The sequence below is a fragment of the Symsagittifera roscoffensis genome, chromosome 2, assembly GCF_963678635.1.
Source record: "Symsagittifera roscoffensis chromosome 2, txSymRosc1.1, whole genome shotgun sequence".
NCBI classification, from domain to species: Eukaryota; Metazoa; Xenacoelomorpha; order Acoela; family Convolutidae; genus Symsagittifera; species Symsagittifera roscoffensis.
In genome coordinates this window covers 55857744-55873433 of record NC_087063.1, presented here as the reverse complement: position 1 = coordinate 55873433, position 15690 = coordinate 55857744, and the positions used below count along the sequence as shown (strand labels likewise).

General features: G+C 34.9%; 1 protein-coding gene across 3 annotated transcripts in view; it reads left to right on the top strand.

Moving 5' to 3' along the window:
• The window catches only part of LOC134839241 (leucine zipper protein 1-like), a 71940-nt gene extending 58893 nt beyond the window's left edge, over window positions 1-13047 (top strand). For 2 of the 3 annotated variants that reach the window (XM_063854730.1, XM_063854728.1), the window contains 9 exons: window positions 2445-2545; window positions 3231-3513; window positions 7196-7314; window positions 9166-9234; window positions 9349-9483; window positions 10451-10559; window positions 12165-12337; window positions 12424-12469; window positions 12872-13047. In XM_063854730.1, the coding sequence (XP_063710800.1) occupies window positions 2445-2545; window positions 3231-3513; window positions 7196-7314; window positions 9166-9234; window positions 9349-9483; window positions 10451-10559; window positions 12165-12337; window positions 12424-12469; window positions 12872-12932 (1096 nt within the window). In that variant the 3' untranslated portion in view covers window positions 12933-13047. The remainder of the gene's footprint in view (window positions 1-2444; window positions 2546-3230; window positions 3514-7195; window positions 7315-9165; window positions 9235-9348; window positions 9484-10450; window positions 10560-12164; window positions 12338-12423; window positions 12470-12871) is intronic. The other variant, XM_063854729.1, reaches the window with a different exon arrangement.
• Window positions 13048-15690: the final 2643 nt, after the last annotated feature.

Below are 15690 nucleotides of genomic sequence, written 5' to 3'. Positions count from 1 at the left end.
TGTGCGCTTCAATTAAACAAGACTGCTCGTATCAGGGCGAAGCCCTGATAGTTCCGACTGCCTTTTAAAGTTTATGGAGCAGTAATAACAAAAACAACATAAAAAAATAAAATGAAATAAAATAAAATGAAAAAAAAAAAAATTTCGCTAAAATTTGAAAATTTTTCTATTAAAATCATCCCCTTGTAACAATTCAATTATGGCAAATAAGCTTCTTTCAACCAGTTTGGAACGATTTCTAAGACGGATTAAATCTCCGCTTACGCGTTATTAGCGCGATCATTTTTCGTAAAGTTATGAGGGTTTAAAGATTGGCATTTTGGCCATTTTGACCAATTTGGGACAATTAACGCGCGATATAACTCACGCATATCGCGCGATAATTGTCCCAAATTGGTCAAAATGGCCAAAATGGCAATCTTTAAACCCTCATAACTTTACGAAAAAATGATCACAGGTAAGAAATCTTTTCAAATTTAGGCTCAGGACAACAATAGCTTTCGAATGATATTTTAAAAATTCCGTCAAAAATGGCTAGTTAAAAAGTCGAAATTTGTCTGAAGAAAAAAAAACCCACCCGAGCGCAAATATTCCTTTACTTTCGTATCGAAAGTCGGAACAATAAATAAATAAAGAAAGAAAGAAAGAATGAAAGAAAGAAAAACGGAAGAAAGTATTTATTTCTTCAGTATATGTTTACAGCAAACAATAACACCAAAGTTTTTTAAATAGAAAAATAAACAAGACTGCTCGTATCAGGGCGAAACCCTGAGTGTTCCGACCGCCTTTTAATGTTTATGGAGCAGTAATAACATTCAAGATACTAAATGAAATAAAACAAAATGAAATTGTTTTTCTCTAAAATTTGAAGTTTTTTTTATGAAAATCATCCCCCCACACGCCATATTAAGCACAAAAGGATAGATTTCGCTCCTTGTAACAAATCAATTATGGCAAATAAGCTTCTTTCAACCAATTTGGAACGATTTCTAAGACGGATTAACTCTCCTCTTACGCGTTAATAGCGCGAAATATATCGCGCGTTAATTGTCCCAAATTGGCCAAAATGGCAATCTGTAAACCCCCGTAACTTTACGAAAAATGATCACAGGTGAAATATCTTTTCAAATTTAAGCTCAGGACAACAATACCTTTCGAATGATATAAAAAAAATTCCGTCAAAAATGGCTAGTTAAAAAGTCGAAATTTGTCTGAAGAAAAAAAAACCCACCCGAGCACAAATATTCCGTTACTTTCGTATCGAAAGTCGGAACAATAAATAAATAAAGAAAGAAAGAAAGAATGAAAGAAAGAAAAACGGAAGAAAGTATTTATTTCTTCAGTATATGTTTACAGCAAACAATAACACCAAAGTTTTTTAAATAGAAAAATAAATTATATATTTAATATAACGAAGAAAAATCCTGGAGAGGATAAAGAAGAGAGGAAAAGCATACATGACGCCCATTTCGAGCCTGCCATTGCATATAATTACAGTCAATGCAATTTATGGAATAAAAAAATCATCCAAAAATATTAATCATACCAACCATTTTTAAAAATTTAGAGAAGAGGTCAAACCTTGAAAAAATGGCAACCAGGGCACAACTTCAACCTCATTGGATTTTCATCTGCACTTTAATTGAAACAAAAAATAATCACAAGAACCATAAACATTTTGTTATTGTAAGAAAATTTCCGCCAAAGTTCAAACTGAGAGACCATATCGCTCACAATAACAAAAAAAAAACTATAGTCACTTATTTGCAATTGAAAACAAAAGAAAATTTGAAAAAATTAATCAAAAAGAAAAAAGTTTTCAGAAATACCTATAAAACATTGATTTCTCGAAATAGACAAGCTTTCAGAGACCCAAAATTTCAACCGCGGGATATAGTTAGTTTCTTACTAATTTTTTGGCAGTAACCAAATTTCACTTAAGATATTAAGAAACCTGACCCACGAGGAATAAAGAGCTGCTGGTTTTATATGTAGATCCTTATTTTTATTTTAAAAACACTCAAAAATATTCCCCGTTTCTGATTGCCCCATTTTGGTACTTTTAGCTACGATTTTAATGACCGATCAATCTGAAATTGTCTAAATGACGTTTTTGGTGCCAATACATACAGTTTTCAAGGGGTAGCGAGCGCCGAAAAAACGGGATGTTTTGGTAACTTTCCAAAAGGTTCACAAAAAATTTATAGTTCGAAATCCCAAATACTTTCAATATGCGGCCCGGTAGAGCTCGAAAAAATTGACACAAATTTGTTATCAACCTCTCTCCCGCTAAAAAATTTCGGCGCACGGCCCCTTAAACCAGAGCAATGTTAGACTGTTGATACAGCCTGTTGTCAGGCATTTCCGAGCAACAATACTGAACAGTTGTTTTGAATGCCGTTGAAATACAAGCCAAAAGCTCTGCTCTTACTTTTCATTTCCAGGATGTCTGAGAAGAGCCGAAGTGGTGTCATAGGAAGACTGAAAAAGCCTTCAGAGCTGTTCGCCTCACTCCAAGCACAACCGGAAACGATGAGCGTTCAAGGTGTGATTTTATTCACAACATTTTTGCTTTCGAGTTTCACTTGATAATTCGGCTGCGATAGTGGTACCAATTGCAGTTCTAGACCAAAAAAAAGCCTGGAGTCGCAAAAAGTACTTACCTCAAAAAAAATAACTCAATCTGGGATGTGAGGAGATAATAGACATTGACTATGCTTAGACAGACCTGATAGCCTTTCATAGATACTCTGCGAATCGCAGAAATCTCATTTATTATAATTATTTTTGGCGTGTGCTGGTTGAATTACTACGATGAGATTGGAATTTTTGACCGAAAAGATCTTTCAGACCGCTTTGTATGAAATCCAACGCTCAGTCATCTTCGAAAACTTCGAAAACGAACGAATGTCATGAAGATTCTTGAAAACTTATCAAAGATAGCAAAAACTAATTTTAAAAATGTTAATTCTTCATCAATTTGTGAACAGTCCGAAAAACCATAAACATTTTCTCATAAATTTGGCACGGCAGCTCAACCAGCGAAAGTGAAACCTTAGAAAAAGTTAAACCTTAGAAAAACTTTCCAGTGATGAAGAATTTTCATTGGAAGAACCATTTTTATTGCCCTTGAGCAAGGCCCCTGAATCACGAGCCATTTTTTAAACAAAAAGACGTACTTTCGTACTTTCCTTTCTTTAAATTAAGTATTTTAACTGGGGTTCTTTCAGCAAACAAATACTATGAAAGTCAAAATGGGCACGCAGAAAATCGCCGAGAGCAGAGATCCAAAGCGACAGACGACAGGCTGCCGAAAATGAACGAAAAACTCTTCGTGGATACAAACCACAAAATCGAAAGCGGCGACGGTGATGCAACAGACAATCTTCTTACTGCGACTTCGGCTATTGTGATTAGAGATGACTTTGGGGTTGCCTACGGTAACGTAAACTCCGCGAAAGCCACTAAAGTTAAGCAGTGTAAACTGAGACGCACCCGAAGTACACGGCCCAGGTAAGCACCCAAGCTTCTTTTTATGGTTTTTCTGTGGATTTATCTGTTTTCTTCTACTCTCTTATATTGGGAAGGAGCTGTAGCATAGATAGGTTTATCCGCCCAATTTTGACTGCATCAAGAAATTTTGTTAGAAGGAGTTTGCTATCATATTAAAATCTTTTCAGCCATAATTTGGATTCCAAAAACTTGAAAGGTCTTCTCAGTGTCGAGAAAGCTTGATCTAATGTTTTCCGTATTTCAGATAAAGTAACTCAAAACTTGATAACACACTGCTCTACTGCTTACTAATTTTGTTACAATTTCCTGCGTCATTGAAGCTGATATTAGTTTTGTTTCAAAACAAAATTTTAAAAGAAGAAACGTTTTATAACTTTCGGAAAAAAATTTGTGCGATTTTCTGAATCACTTTGAAACCTAAATCAATGTGGTCGGGACATTTTGTGCTTTTTGAACATTACCCGCTATTCTTCTTTGTTACTTTTTTTTTTAAAAAACGTCATATTTGGAAACTAAAAGCTGAACTGATACCGACCAGTAAGATATCAGTAATAATAATGGTAGAGCAAAAATCTAGTAAAAAATTTGGGGAAGCCAAAGGAATCAGAACTCCTTGTATATACAAAAATTGAATCTCCCTTGAAATCTGAAAAAAAAAAACAAATTTGACGACGCCTTCAGTTTGCTCCAAGATCTATTCACAAAAGTTTAAGGTATTTTCTGAACAAAATACAAACACAGAACAAACGTTAAACAAATCCATAGAAAACAAGTAGAGGCATTTTATGCGCAAGTATCAGACAAAGTTCCGCCATCAAAAAAAATCTGAAAAAAAAACGTTTTTTTTTTGCCTCCTTTTTTGTGTGTTGAGTTGGTCTGACTGAAAACCTACAACTTCAGTAAATAGAAAAAGTACCTGCACTTGACAGCAATTTTCAAATATATATCTCTCGAGAACAAAAAAACATATAAGACAATGCATAAATTGCTGGAAAACATTTCAGTTTTTTGCCGACTTTTTTGTGATGTTTTGTATTGTATTCCAAAAAGACGCTAAAACAAGTTTCGAAAACGTTTTCAATGGAATATAACCAGTAGCGGATTTAACGGCTGGGGTTTTTTGGACTCCTCCGCAGGAATTAAACACCGACACAACCCAAAGGGTCCACCATTTAAATATTTTTTCGAAAAAAAAAAGTTTTTCAAAGGGAGCCTTGGGCGCCGTTCCATTTGTAGTAGAGGTGTGAAAATACAAAAAGTTTGAAAAACTGAAGGTGTGAACGTTAGTCCAGTTTTGAGGCCTCAAATCAGACTTATTTTAGACTCGAGGCTAGCAGGTATCTGAAACCTGCCTCATTCATAGTATATATACCCCGTTCAAAACCATCTTGCTCATTCTAAAATCTTCTTCGCTGGATTTCACACTGAACTCTGGACTGGACCTCAACAATCAACTTCAACCTCCCAGATGTCAAAGCAGGCTGCTCTCAAGGACTCAAAGCTTCTGGCTTCAAGATGCTCAAGGCCTTTCTCACAGGTCGCCACCAAGTCAGCACCCTCATCCAATGTTACTACTCCTGAGCCTGCCAACCCTGGACCGTCAACTCCTGACACGCCCATACCTGGACATAAAAAGCTCTTGGAGCCACTGACACCTTTGGCCACCACAAAAGATGAAACTCCGGATGTAAAGTTTGCACTTCTGGACAGTCCCAGCAGACCCCCACTGCAAATCTGGCCAATTGAAGTTGTCACCAAGCAAGGAAGGACAGAGAATAGATCACTTGTACCTCAGCAGCTCGTGAAGTGCACTTTTGTAGTCTACTCAATGATTGAAGAGGCCTATTCTGGCGCTTTTTTTCTGCTTTGCTGACATCGAGGAAATAAAGAAAGCTGACAAGTCGTCATAAGTCCCACTAATCGGACCAGCGTTCAGCTTGTTTTCCCGCATTATCACTCTCCTCCGTGGCTCATCTAAGCCATCGGGTGCTTTTTGAGCCCACAGAAGAAAGACGTTACCCAGTGTCGGCAAAACAGCTATTCCCAGGCTCTGATACAATAAGATGGGTTGAGCGCTGTCTTGAAGTTCCATGATGAGCATGATGCTGTCTTAACGTTCCTTCAGTTTCTTCCAGCCGTTGAAGCGACACCTCAAGACATCAGTAACTGGCCGGGTGAAAGTTGTGCTAGGGGTTGCAGTGCGTACCTTGCTGGAATCAGAGTTATAATTGCACGGATGAAAATAAAGCATGTACTAGCTGCTACAAAAACCACCAGTGTTACTCTCCAAAGCTCAGTTCTGGAACTACAAGGCCCAGCTCTGGCGGGACGGTGGAGGTAGTGGTCGCTGTTGAAAGATTCATGCTGACGCTATCAAAGTTGGTGATAACGAAATAAAGTATCGGAGACGCCGGCATCCTACGATCATTTCTGTTCAACTGCCTACCTGCCTTTCATCGACGCCCTACTGTTAGACTTACAAGAAAGTTTCTTAGCGGCTGCCTCGTCCTGCTTCAAAATGTGCAAGCTCCTTCCTCGCTGGATTTCGGACAAAGATGCAACTAAAAAAGATTTTGTCGATCTGTATCAGAACGTACTGCTGAATGGCGACATTGGGAGCGAGTTCCAAGTCTGGAGGAATATGTGGCGCTTCCCTTACAGTGATATACCAGAAAGTTCCAATGAAAATCTGTCATAAGTCGACAATGCCAATCGTGTACGCCCTGCTTCAATTTGGAGCAACCCTTCCAGTATCAGTTTGAACTGCCGATCGCTCCTTCTCCAGTATGAAACTGCTGAAGAACTACCTTTGATCTAATATGAAGGAAGAGTTCTTATGGCAATTAGTTTTAGTATATATCCCCAAAAAAGTGGAAACAATAGTTCATGATATCATAAACAGATTTGCCGCAAAAAAACTCAGATTCACTTTTGTATGAGTTTGTTTAAAATTTGTTGACTTTTAAATTCACTTTTTGTTACTGTTTTTTCCAAAATTTCGCCTCCACTCAGAAAAATCCTAGATCCGCTCTTGAATACAAGTAAGTTTTAATTGTTTAACTTGAATTAAAAGACTACTACTTCAAACCTACTATGAGTTTAGTATTTTCGCTTTTTTCCCGAATCGTTAAATAAAAAACTCAAAATTTTACACCGGTTTTTCTCTACACTGAAGGGTTATCAACAACTTAAAATTATCAACATCAAATAGGTTCAAATATAGGTGCACAAAATCATTAACATCAGCCATTCATCAGTTTTAATTGTTTTTCAAAAGAAGAGAGCTTAATGAAACTATACAAGTCGTACATTCAGGCTTGAGTTTAGTATAAGGTTCTGCTATGAGATTCTGACGCAGTTTCTCAAAACTGACAAAAATAGAGGGTATCAAAACAATAAACTAATAATTTTGCTTTCTCTCAGAGCAAACAAGATTTTTTCAGAAGCTTCTTTATTAAAAAGTCTGCTCTTTTTGAAGAATTTCATTTTAACGAATTAACAAAACCTCCTTTCTAAATCATACGTAATGATTTTTTTTTACCGCAATCTATATATATAATGCCAATCGCAGTGAAAATTACAAAAGCTACAAATTTGAAACCGGTCTTTAATTTTGACGTCTCAATGAAGATAAGTTCCTTTGCAAAAAATGAAACGACAATATTATACAATATTTTTCTAGGAACATTCCTCAGAGAAGGGAGCGTACTTCTTCATACAGTGGATCCAGCACTAGTTCAGAAGACTCTGGAAAACGAAGCAGCAATCGGAAATTCACCAATGGCTTCGACGCCGACCAAGGTAGGAATATTTTATTAGAAAAAAAAACCATAGACTTTACCGGTAGTTTTCAATTCAATTAATGAAAGTTCTGATAAAAATTTTCAGTCCTAATTGCATACTTTTAATTTTTTTGAGATACGCATAGACAGTTTTATACAAGTGGAGCAAAAATTTTAATTGAGAAAGAGAAACCGATCTATTGTGACAAAGCGTAGTGCTTTCTGAAATTTCGGATGACCCGCATCCAGTTTATCAAGCGTTAATAATTGGTTACACTATGATTTAAGTACCAGTTTTATGAAAACTGAGAAAAAAATCGAGTTTAATCAATGAAAAATTGATTATAACCTCTTTGGCTTAAGCAAAATTATAATACATTTTGATCAATTTTAACCGATTATTAATCCATCCATTTTCCGATACAACTGTTATAATCGGCTATTTTTATCCTTTTATCCCAATTTCTAAATCAAATGGTTTGCACAAAAAATCCATTATTTTTGATTATAATCGATTATTAATTTTTCCCTTTTTTCTTCGACCTTGCATCTGAAATGTTTATATTATACGCTTTTTGTAGACGATGAATTTTGTGAAAAATGGGAAAATTTTTTTGCTGTGTTCAAATCAATTTATTCTTAAACGTTTTTTTTTCATTTTTTCTCAATTAGAGTAGTTTTATGATGCATATTTTACGTTTTTCAACCACCAAAATATCAGCACTTTGCTTTAGTTTCATGATTATTTGGAAGACATATTTTTCACCTACCGTGGGAACTTTTCAACTAACATGAAGGGATCTCTAAGAAGCTTTTGTTTCGTGGTAAAACTTTGTGTTTAGATAAAACAAAGTGTGACAGGATCTCTCATTATAGATATTTTGATTGAGAGAAAAGCTAAAACGTTTTTTTTTTCATTTTTTCTCAATTAGAGTAGTTTTATGATGCATATTTTACGTTTTTCAACCACCAAAATATCAGCACTTTGCTTTAGTTTCATGATTATTTGGAAGACATTTTTTTAACCTGCCGCGGGAACTTTTCAACTAACATGAAGGGATCTCTAAGAAGCTTTTGTTTCGTGGTAAAACTTTGTGTTTAGATAAAACAAAGTGTGACAGGATCTCTCATTATAGATATTTTGATTGAGAGAAAAGCTAAAACATAACGCGTAGATCTTCTTGTGTAATAATATTTGACAGAAAAAAGGATTATAATCTTTTATAATAGATTATAAGAAATTATAAAAGATTTTCGGAAAAATTATAATCATTTCTAATTGATGATAATTTTTTATAATGTCACTAAAAATAATATCAAAATAATGGCTCATAAATTATTTAAACAGCTAAATTCGGCGCTTATAATTATTTATAACTTTGATAAAAGTGCAATTATATCTTTTTTATCTTTTTGCTGAGTGCAGGGAACTCAACAAGTTCTTAAACTTGGCAGCGTACCCTATCATTCTAATTTCAATTTTGAGCAGCTGTTTATATACGTCATTACGATTATCAGAGGGCCGACTGTGATTGATTTTTCGATTTCTTGCATACTCTTCCAGAACACTATGAAGACATTAAGACCAGTAGAGGGTTTAGGGGGTGGGGGAGGGCGTTTAGACGCTTTTCTTTCTCGAAGTTTTATCTCACACCCAAGAGGTCCCGCCTTTGGTACTATTTAACGGCATATAGTTTTAGCATATCGGCCTAAAATTTTTTGAAGGCTGCCTTCGGCATCATCTCATAGTAGCTTTCAGGGGGAGTGAGCGCCACAAACTGGCTATTTTTGGTCAAGCGTTTTGGAAAAGTGCCCAAAATGCGGACACTCCTCTCCCATAATGTCATTCTATATTTTCTTTGTTTTTCAGAGGAATCTTCAAAAAGTCCGCATGTGAACAAACCGACTCAGCTACTGGCAGCATATGACCAAGAAAAGAGTTAGTATCGTTGCATGATTTGTTAATAGTATGAAGTGCTTCAAACGTTCTCTTGTTGCCTAGGATCCCCTGTTATCATTATTTCCACAATAAAAAACGCCTCGTTTGCTTCAGAAGCGAGAAGAGATAATCGGGATGTGATTACCGAGGAACCGAATCTGTTCGGATTCAGAGCTGAGAGTAACCCGAATGATTCAAATGACATGCGTTTATCAATCGACGTCCTGTCTAGCTACCGCAATGACGATGGTAAGTCATTTATTCAAGAAACTCTATTGTGGTGCTATTTTTGTGCTAACTTCTGTTGTTAGTTACAAATACGGATCATGGCGTTCCGTGAATAATCAAACCACCTCTTCTTAGACAGGCTTATTTGCCTTTCATAGACTTTGGCGAATTGCAAGAACCACACTTGTTTTTACCTTATTCCCCCAAATTTATTCAAAGCAGCTACTGCCGATGCAACATAAAAAATGGGAAGCCAGTCAACGAGCAGTTTGGTCTAAGAGAGCAAAAAGGGTCTAAGTGCAGAAAAACAGACAAACATTGATTTACACGAGCTAATCGGTGAAAACTATTATTAGAATCAACAATGATACCAAAAAGTTAACAAATTATACCTTAACTAAATAATTTCAACGAATTGATTTTGCATTTCAAAATAAAAAACTTGATAAAATAATTCAATTTATCAATTTACACATAATCTATTCGTTTGTTGGGTAGTATTGAAAATTCTAATACTTGCTTTTACCGATTAGCGTATTGAAATGAACATGTTTCTCCTTTTTCTGCTCTTGGACAATTTGAAAAAAAAATGATATATATAGGACATGAAGATTTATTATTTAAAACAGTAAACTTTTTGATTATCTGGTGCCCGAAGTGTTAGATGTTTCACAATTGTATTTGAAATCTTAGTTTTACCAAAACGGGCTCGGGTAACCTGGCCAGTGGAAAAATGATGTCAAAGTCTTGCAGGGATTGCCCTGGACTTCCTGGAACATCTTAAGAGTCCAGGCCTGGACTTCCAATTTTTTTGGTTGAATTTTCAAATTTTCATTTGTTTTCGAACCTACCCGAACACAAAAGGAATCAAACAGTTTTCGCAAATTAGAAAACCAATGGGTTATTTGTCAGAATTTTGGAGAAAAACTGCATTTGTAGATTCAACAATGATAGTAAAATAATACGCAGGTTTTTTTTTTCATTTCAGCAGACAGATCGATCAGTCATATTTGGAATCTCCCCTTGAATCAGAAGCCTCTTTCAAGCAATGGATCACGTACAGGAGGGTCTACCCGACAGACCAGAAGCTTCTGCAGGTAAAAGTGAAGAAATCTAAGTGAAAAAATCTAATCTTATGCTATAACCTGGATACAGGGGGCGGATTTGGGGAGGGGGCGTACACTCCTTTTATGACATCCAATTTTGGTCGACCAACCCTTAACAACCGACCACCTACTCGCAATGACAAAAATGGATAAAAATCGATTTTACACAGCAAAATCTAGAGTTTAACGTAAGAATAGAATCGATTTATCTACCACCTTTTTCCGAACGATAATCGATTCTATACAGATAGACTCAACTTTTTCGCCAAAAGTCGAAGAAGATTTTTCGCCAGAAGATTTCAGCAAAATATTCGATTTTTCTATTCTATAAAACTCTAACCATAATCTGCATATAATCAGTTTATTATTTTTATACGATAAAATCTATAGATAATCCGTATATAATCTGGATAAAATCTGTATAAAATTGGTAGCATGCATAATAACTATGGGGGTTGTAATCATTTCATTTTTGATCATTCGAAATTTAAATTAATGATTTTTTTTTCACAAGTTTAACAAAAATTTGTAATCAGATAAAATTTTCCTGAGTGTTAAAGTGAGCTTAATTCACTCGAGGAAAACTGTTTACCGCAAAAAACAAACTTCAAGAGATCCATCTAGAATTTTGTAGTCTTAGGGTTTCCGCGGCAAAAGAAGTCATTTTGTGCAGAAGTTCCTCAAAAATCATTTAAATGATCAATTTTTTCATCGCAATTTTAGTAGAAATTATCCATGAAAAATTAGAGAAATTAACATAGAGCAATTAGTTTTGACAGCAACTTTTTTCCACAATAATGATTTTAAAGTTTTTCCAGATCAAACTTCAGTACAAAATCATTGAAGAGCCTACATTATAATTTTGTTTCAATATATTAATATTATATGGTTGGTGATAATGATGAGAAAATCAGTATATAATCTGTAGATAACCTGCAGATTATCTGTAGATAATCTGTAGATAATTTGTATATATTCTGCTAATCTGGATACAATCTGTAAATAGTGTGCATGCAATTTGATACAGAAAAAAAACACAGTTTTAGAGTGTTTTGGTAAGGCTTATATGAGGAAGATATACAGTATAGAACTTTTGCAAAACAAAATGCATTATAATCGATTATTAGAACTACATAATCGAAATTTTACTATATAAAATTTACAAAGAAATGAAATCTGTATATTTTTCAGTTGATAATCGATATTTATCCATTTCTGTCACTGCGAGTAGAAAACGATGTGCAAATCTCGTTAATCTACAAAGATCGTGTGTTGACCGTTTAAGTTGTTCGACGACGCGATTATTACAAAATTTATTTCCTTATTGCCAACGTTAACTATATAATAAATTTGAAAAGATACAAATAATTAAAAACAGCAATCTATCAGTTTTGAGCAGTTTTGCATGCGATTTGAAATTTTAGATGAACTTGAGAGATACTTGCTGTCTGAAAAGTTGTCTTTTACATGCAAAATTTGTCTGAAGTGGGTCATTTGCATTTTTAAATAATTTTTTTGTTGCATCTTTTGCACGTCTCCAACTTGAGGGCTTCAGCTCAGAGTGTTAGTCTTCTGATTCTATTTTGCTACGAACAGGCCGCCTGAAAGTGGGAGGCCTTATGTTCCCAAGACACCCTCCGACATGAGTGTCGGGGACAAGATCAAGTTCTCGAGGACAGGCGGCAAAATCAGCCAGGGAATCGTCAAATACATTGGCACTCTTCCGTCCAGAAGCGACTATTACCTTGGGGTGGAATTAATAGATGCAGGTTTAGAAAAACAACATGTTTACTTTATCAATTTAAGCATGCTGCTATGCTGATTTATTTTTGAACAACTTCTCATGATGTTTCAGAAGGAAAACACGATGGAACATTTCAAGACCATCGCTATTTTACATGGTAAGCTGTAAAAAGTATCTCGAAAACCATTTACCCAAATTTTTACTCGACAGAACTTTTAAGCGAGGACAGCTTTTATGATTTTCCCATTCTAGATTTTAACCCTTTTTTTATTGTAACACTGACCTTCGCAATGCCTCACCCTTTCTCCCACGTTTTACTTGACAGTCATGGCCAAAAGGGACTTAGTCCTTAGTTGGTGTTAAGGAATGATAACAAATTTAAAAAAGAAATAGTGAAAAATGATCGTAGAATGCATTTAAGTTACCGAATACATTTAAGTTATATGATGTAGCTCTCTAGAAACTTGTTGCCAGAAATTTATTTTGGGTCCCACAAATCAATAGTTATAATAACCCCCGCCCCCTTGTTTCATACCCTTCTTGTAAAGTTTTGTTTCAGTGTGAAGAACAAGGGGGTGTTCGTCAGCTTCAAGAAGATCGTCATGTGTTACACTCAATAGCCAGCAAAAATTTCTACTTTAACTGCTAAAGAGATGTAAACTCACCGAACATGACTTTGATTATTTACTATTTTATCTATTTGCTATTTTTAAATAAAAATTTGTTATCTATTAATCAATTTATCAATTAATACTCCTCCAACCAACACAAACTTCAGGACTTTCTATTTTTTAATATCTGCAGTTTTTATGTGAGAAAAAAATGATTTTTTGAAAATCATTTTTAAATCAATTTTCTTAAAACTTCTTTTCTATGATTTTTTGATGGTATAACGAAGAAACGATTCATTCAAATATCTAAGATACAACGATGTATTCAAAACTTTTGAACAGTTTTGAAGAAAATTACCACAGACAACACTTTGATTTTTTGCGACATATTTTTTTTGAAGAAAACAAACAAACCAAAAAAGCTGTTTTTGCAATTTTGTTGACCCCCTTTCAATTCGCTCCTATAAAAATGGAGAGCCAATTCAATATTTCATCTAGTCATCTCTAAGTTGCTTTAAAAGTTCCATAAGATCATACCATTCACTGTTATTGTCTTACTTTTCGAGAGCTGTAGGGAAAAGTTGTTGGTAAAGTTTATATCAACCATAAACTCTCCTGTCTATATAAAAGAGCTATGAAAAACTACCTCTACACAACAGTGTACTACAAGAATTCAATGGTGGGCCTTCTTGTTAATCATTTTCAACAATGACTGGCACTGCAGTGTTCAATGTCAGCGAGTTTTAGATATGCACTAGGGTGACGTCCCGTTTGTACAAACGTTCATTTGATTTAAAATGGAAAAATGTTTTTCTTGTTGAAAATTTTTCAACATATCAATCTGATTGCAAATTTTAAGTCAATGAATAGCTAAATCAATTGTTCAATGCTCAATTGGTTGTAATTTTCTCAAAAATCATAAATTCAAAGAGCAATAAAGGCTAAGTAATTAACGATGCAGGTGCGCCTGCGTATCGTGAGTTTTAAAACAGCGGGTGGGAAGTTTTTTAAAAAAAAATATCGGTTCGACCCCACATGGACATAATTTGACTTTTGCTACAAGTTCTTATTTTACTGTCGGCTGTGGTTGCTCCAAAAAGCCGTTCAAAAGGTTTTTTTTGGTCTTTTAGTGATTACACATCTGATTTACTTTTTTGTCTTAAGTTTTGGTTATGAAGACGTAAATTTTTTGATTTAGCATTTTATATATTTCAATATCAATCAAATAGCTGCGATAGTGAGACAGTTTCTATTGTGCCTTCATAAAGATTTTCTCGTTTTTGCCTTGTTACAAAAAATCTGCTCGACCTATGTATCAACTGTGCTCGACGAATGTTTTGACTGTGCTCGACGAATGTTTTGACCTTGCTCGATCTATTTAGTGTTTATGCTCGACGTGTTTTTCGTTTTTCTTGGACGAAATTGGGCATGTTTCGACTGTGCTCGACTTATACTTCCACTGTGCTCGAAATATGTTTCAACTTTCTCGACCATCAAATAACATAAATAAAATGACAAAAGTTATAATATATGCTTTTTAGTCGGTTTTTTGTGCTGCTTGATTTGAAAATAAAATATTTGAATCTGTATTTGAAGTTGAATAATTCAAATTCGCTTTTATATTCTTTACAAACCTGGGCCAAAACTGTTGATTTTACGAGAGAATAAACTTTTTTTTGCACAATTTCCAATTTAAGGTAAATTTAAGGCTTGAAAAAAAAATTGAAAATTTGAAAAAATAGGTTCTGCTTGACCTATGTTTCGACTGTGCGCGAACTATATTTTGAATTTCTTACCTACATCAGGTATTTTTCGACTATGCTCGACCTTTTTTGACTTTCTTGGCCCATTTTTTTACTCGTTCGACCAAAATTGGGTATGTTTCGATTTTGTGCCCGACTTAAAATTGCTTTTCGACAAAGGAATTTCAGTCAAAAAAAGCACCTACTCGACTTTCAAAGTCAAAACATAAAAAACATAATTCGAGCAACTAGACCCGTATTCTCTCATATGAAAACTGATTGTAGATTCAGGTACCCAAGTGAACAAAGAGAGGTAAGTTGTGATCGAAATTCAACTGTACTGGATGATTATTTTATCATCAGCTTGTAAGCAGGAGATTTATGGCACCTGTGTTCAGAAGCAAAGAACTGACAAAAGGGGTAAATGCAAATGACAGCGAGCTAGCGATTAAACGGAGAGTACTTTCTTAACAATTCGAAATTTGAAAAATTAAAATTAGTAAAATGAAAAAAAAAAATCAAGGATTAGCTTTACTGGAGGAACGAATAGTATTTTCAACTGCCGGTGCTGCTTTAATATGTAGAGGGTTGGGGGATTCAAGTAATTTGAAAGCCAAAACAACAGAGACACTGCGTCTGACTGGCGTTTTGGATGAATAATAGTTCCTTTGATCATCCGTTAATTTTTACAGAAAATTGTTGCCTTTATCAAACTTATTAAAACTGAAAGAATATAAAAAATCCTTTTACAAAAAAGCTAGAATTTCCAATTTGATTTTTGAAGTCAGGTCTCTCAGACAAAAATCGATTCAAATGTTAGGTTAAGGCTCTACTATCTTGCATTGCGATTTTTCTTTTGGAAAAGAAAAGATTCCACTCGAATCTTACGTAAGCAATCATCTAGTTTGGCCCATCGGAAGCTTTGGTTTAAGAAACCAAACTCGAACTAAACAAGTGGTTGCAGTTGTCTCCACGACTTGGAGCAATAGGAATGGATGCGTTCAAGACAACTCCACCGATTGTGA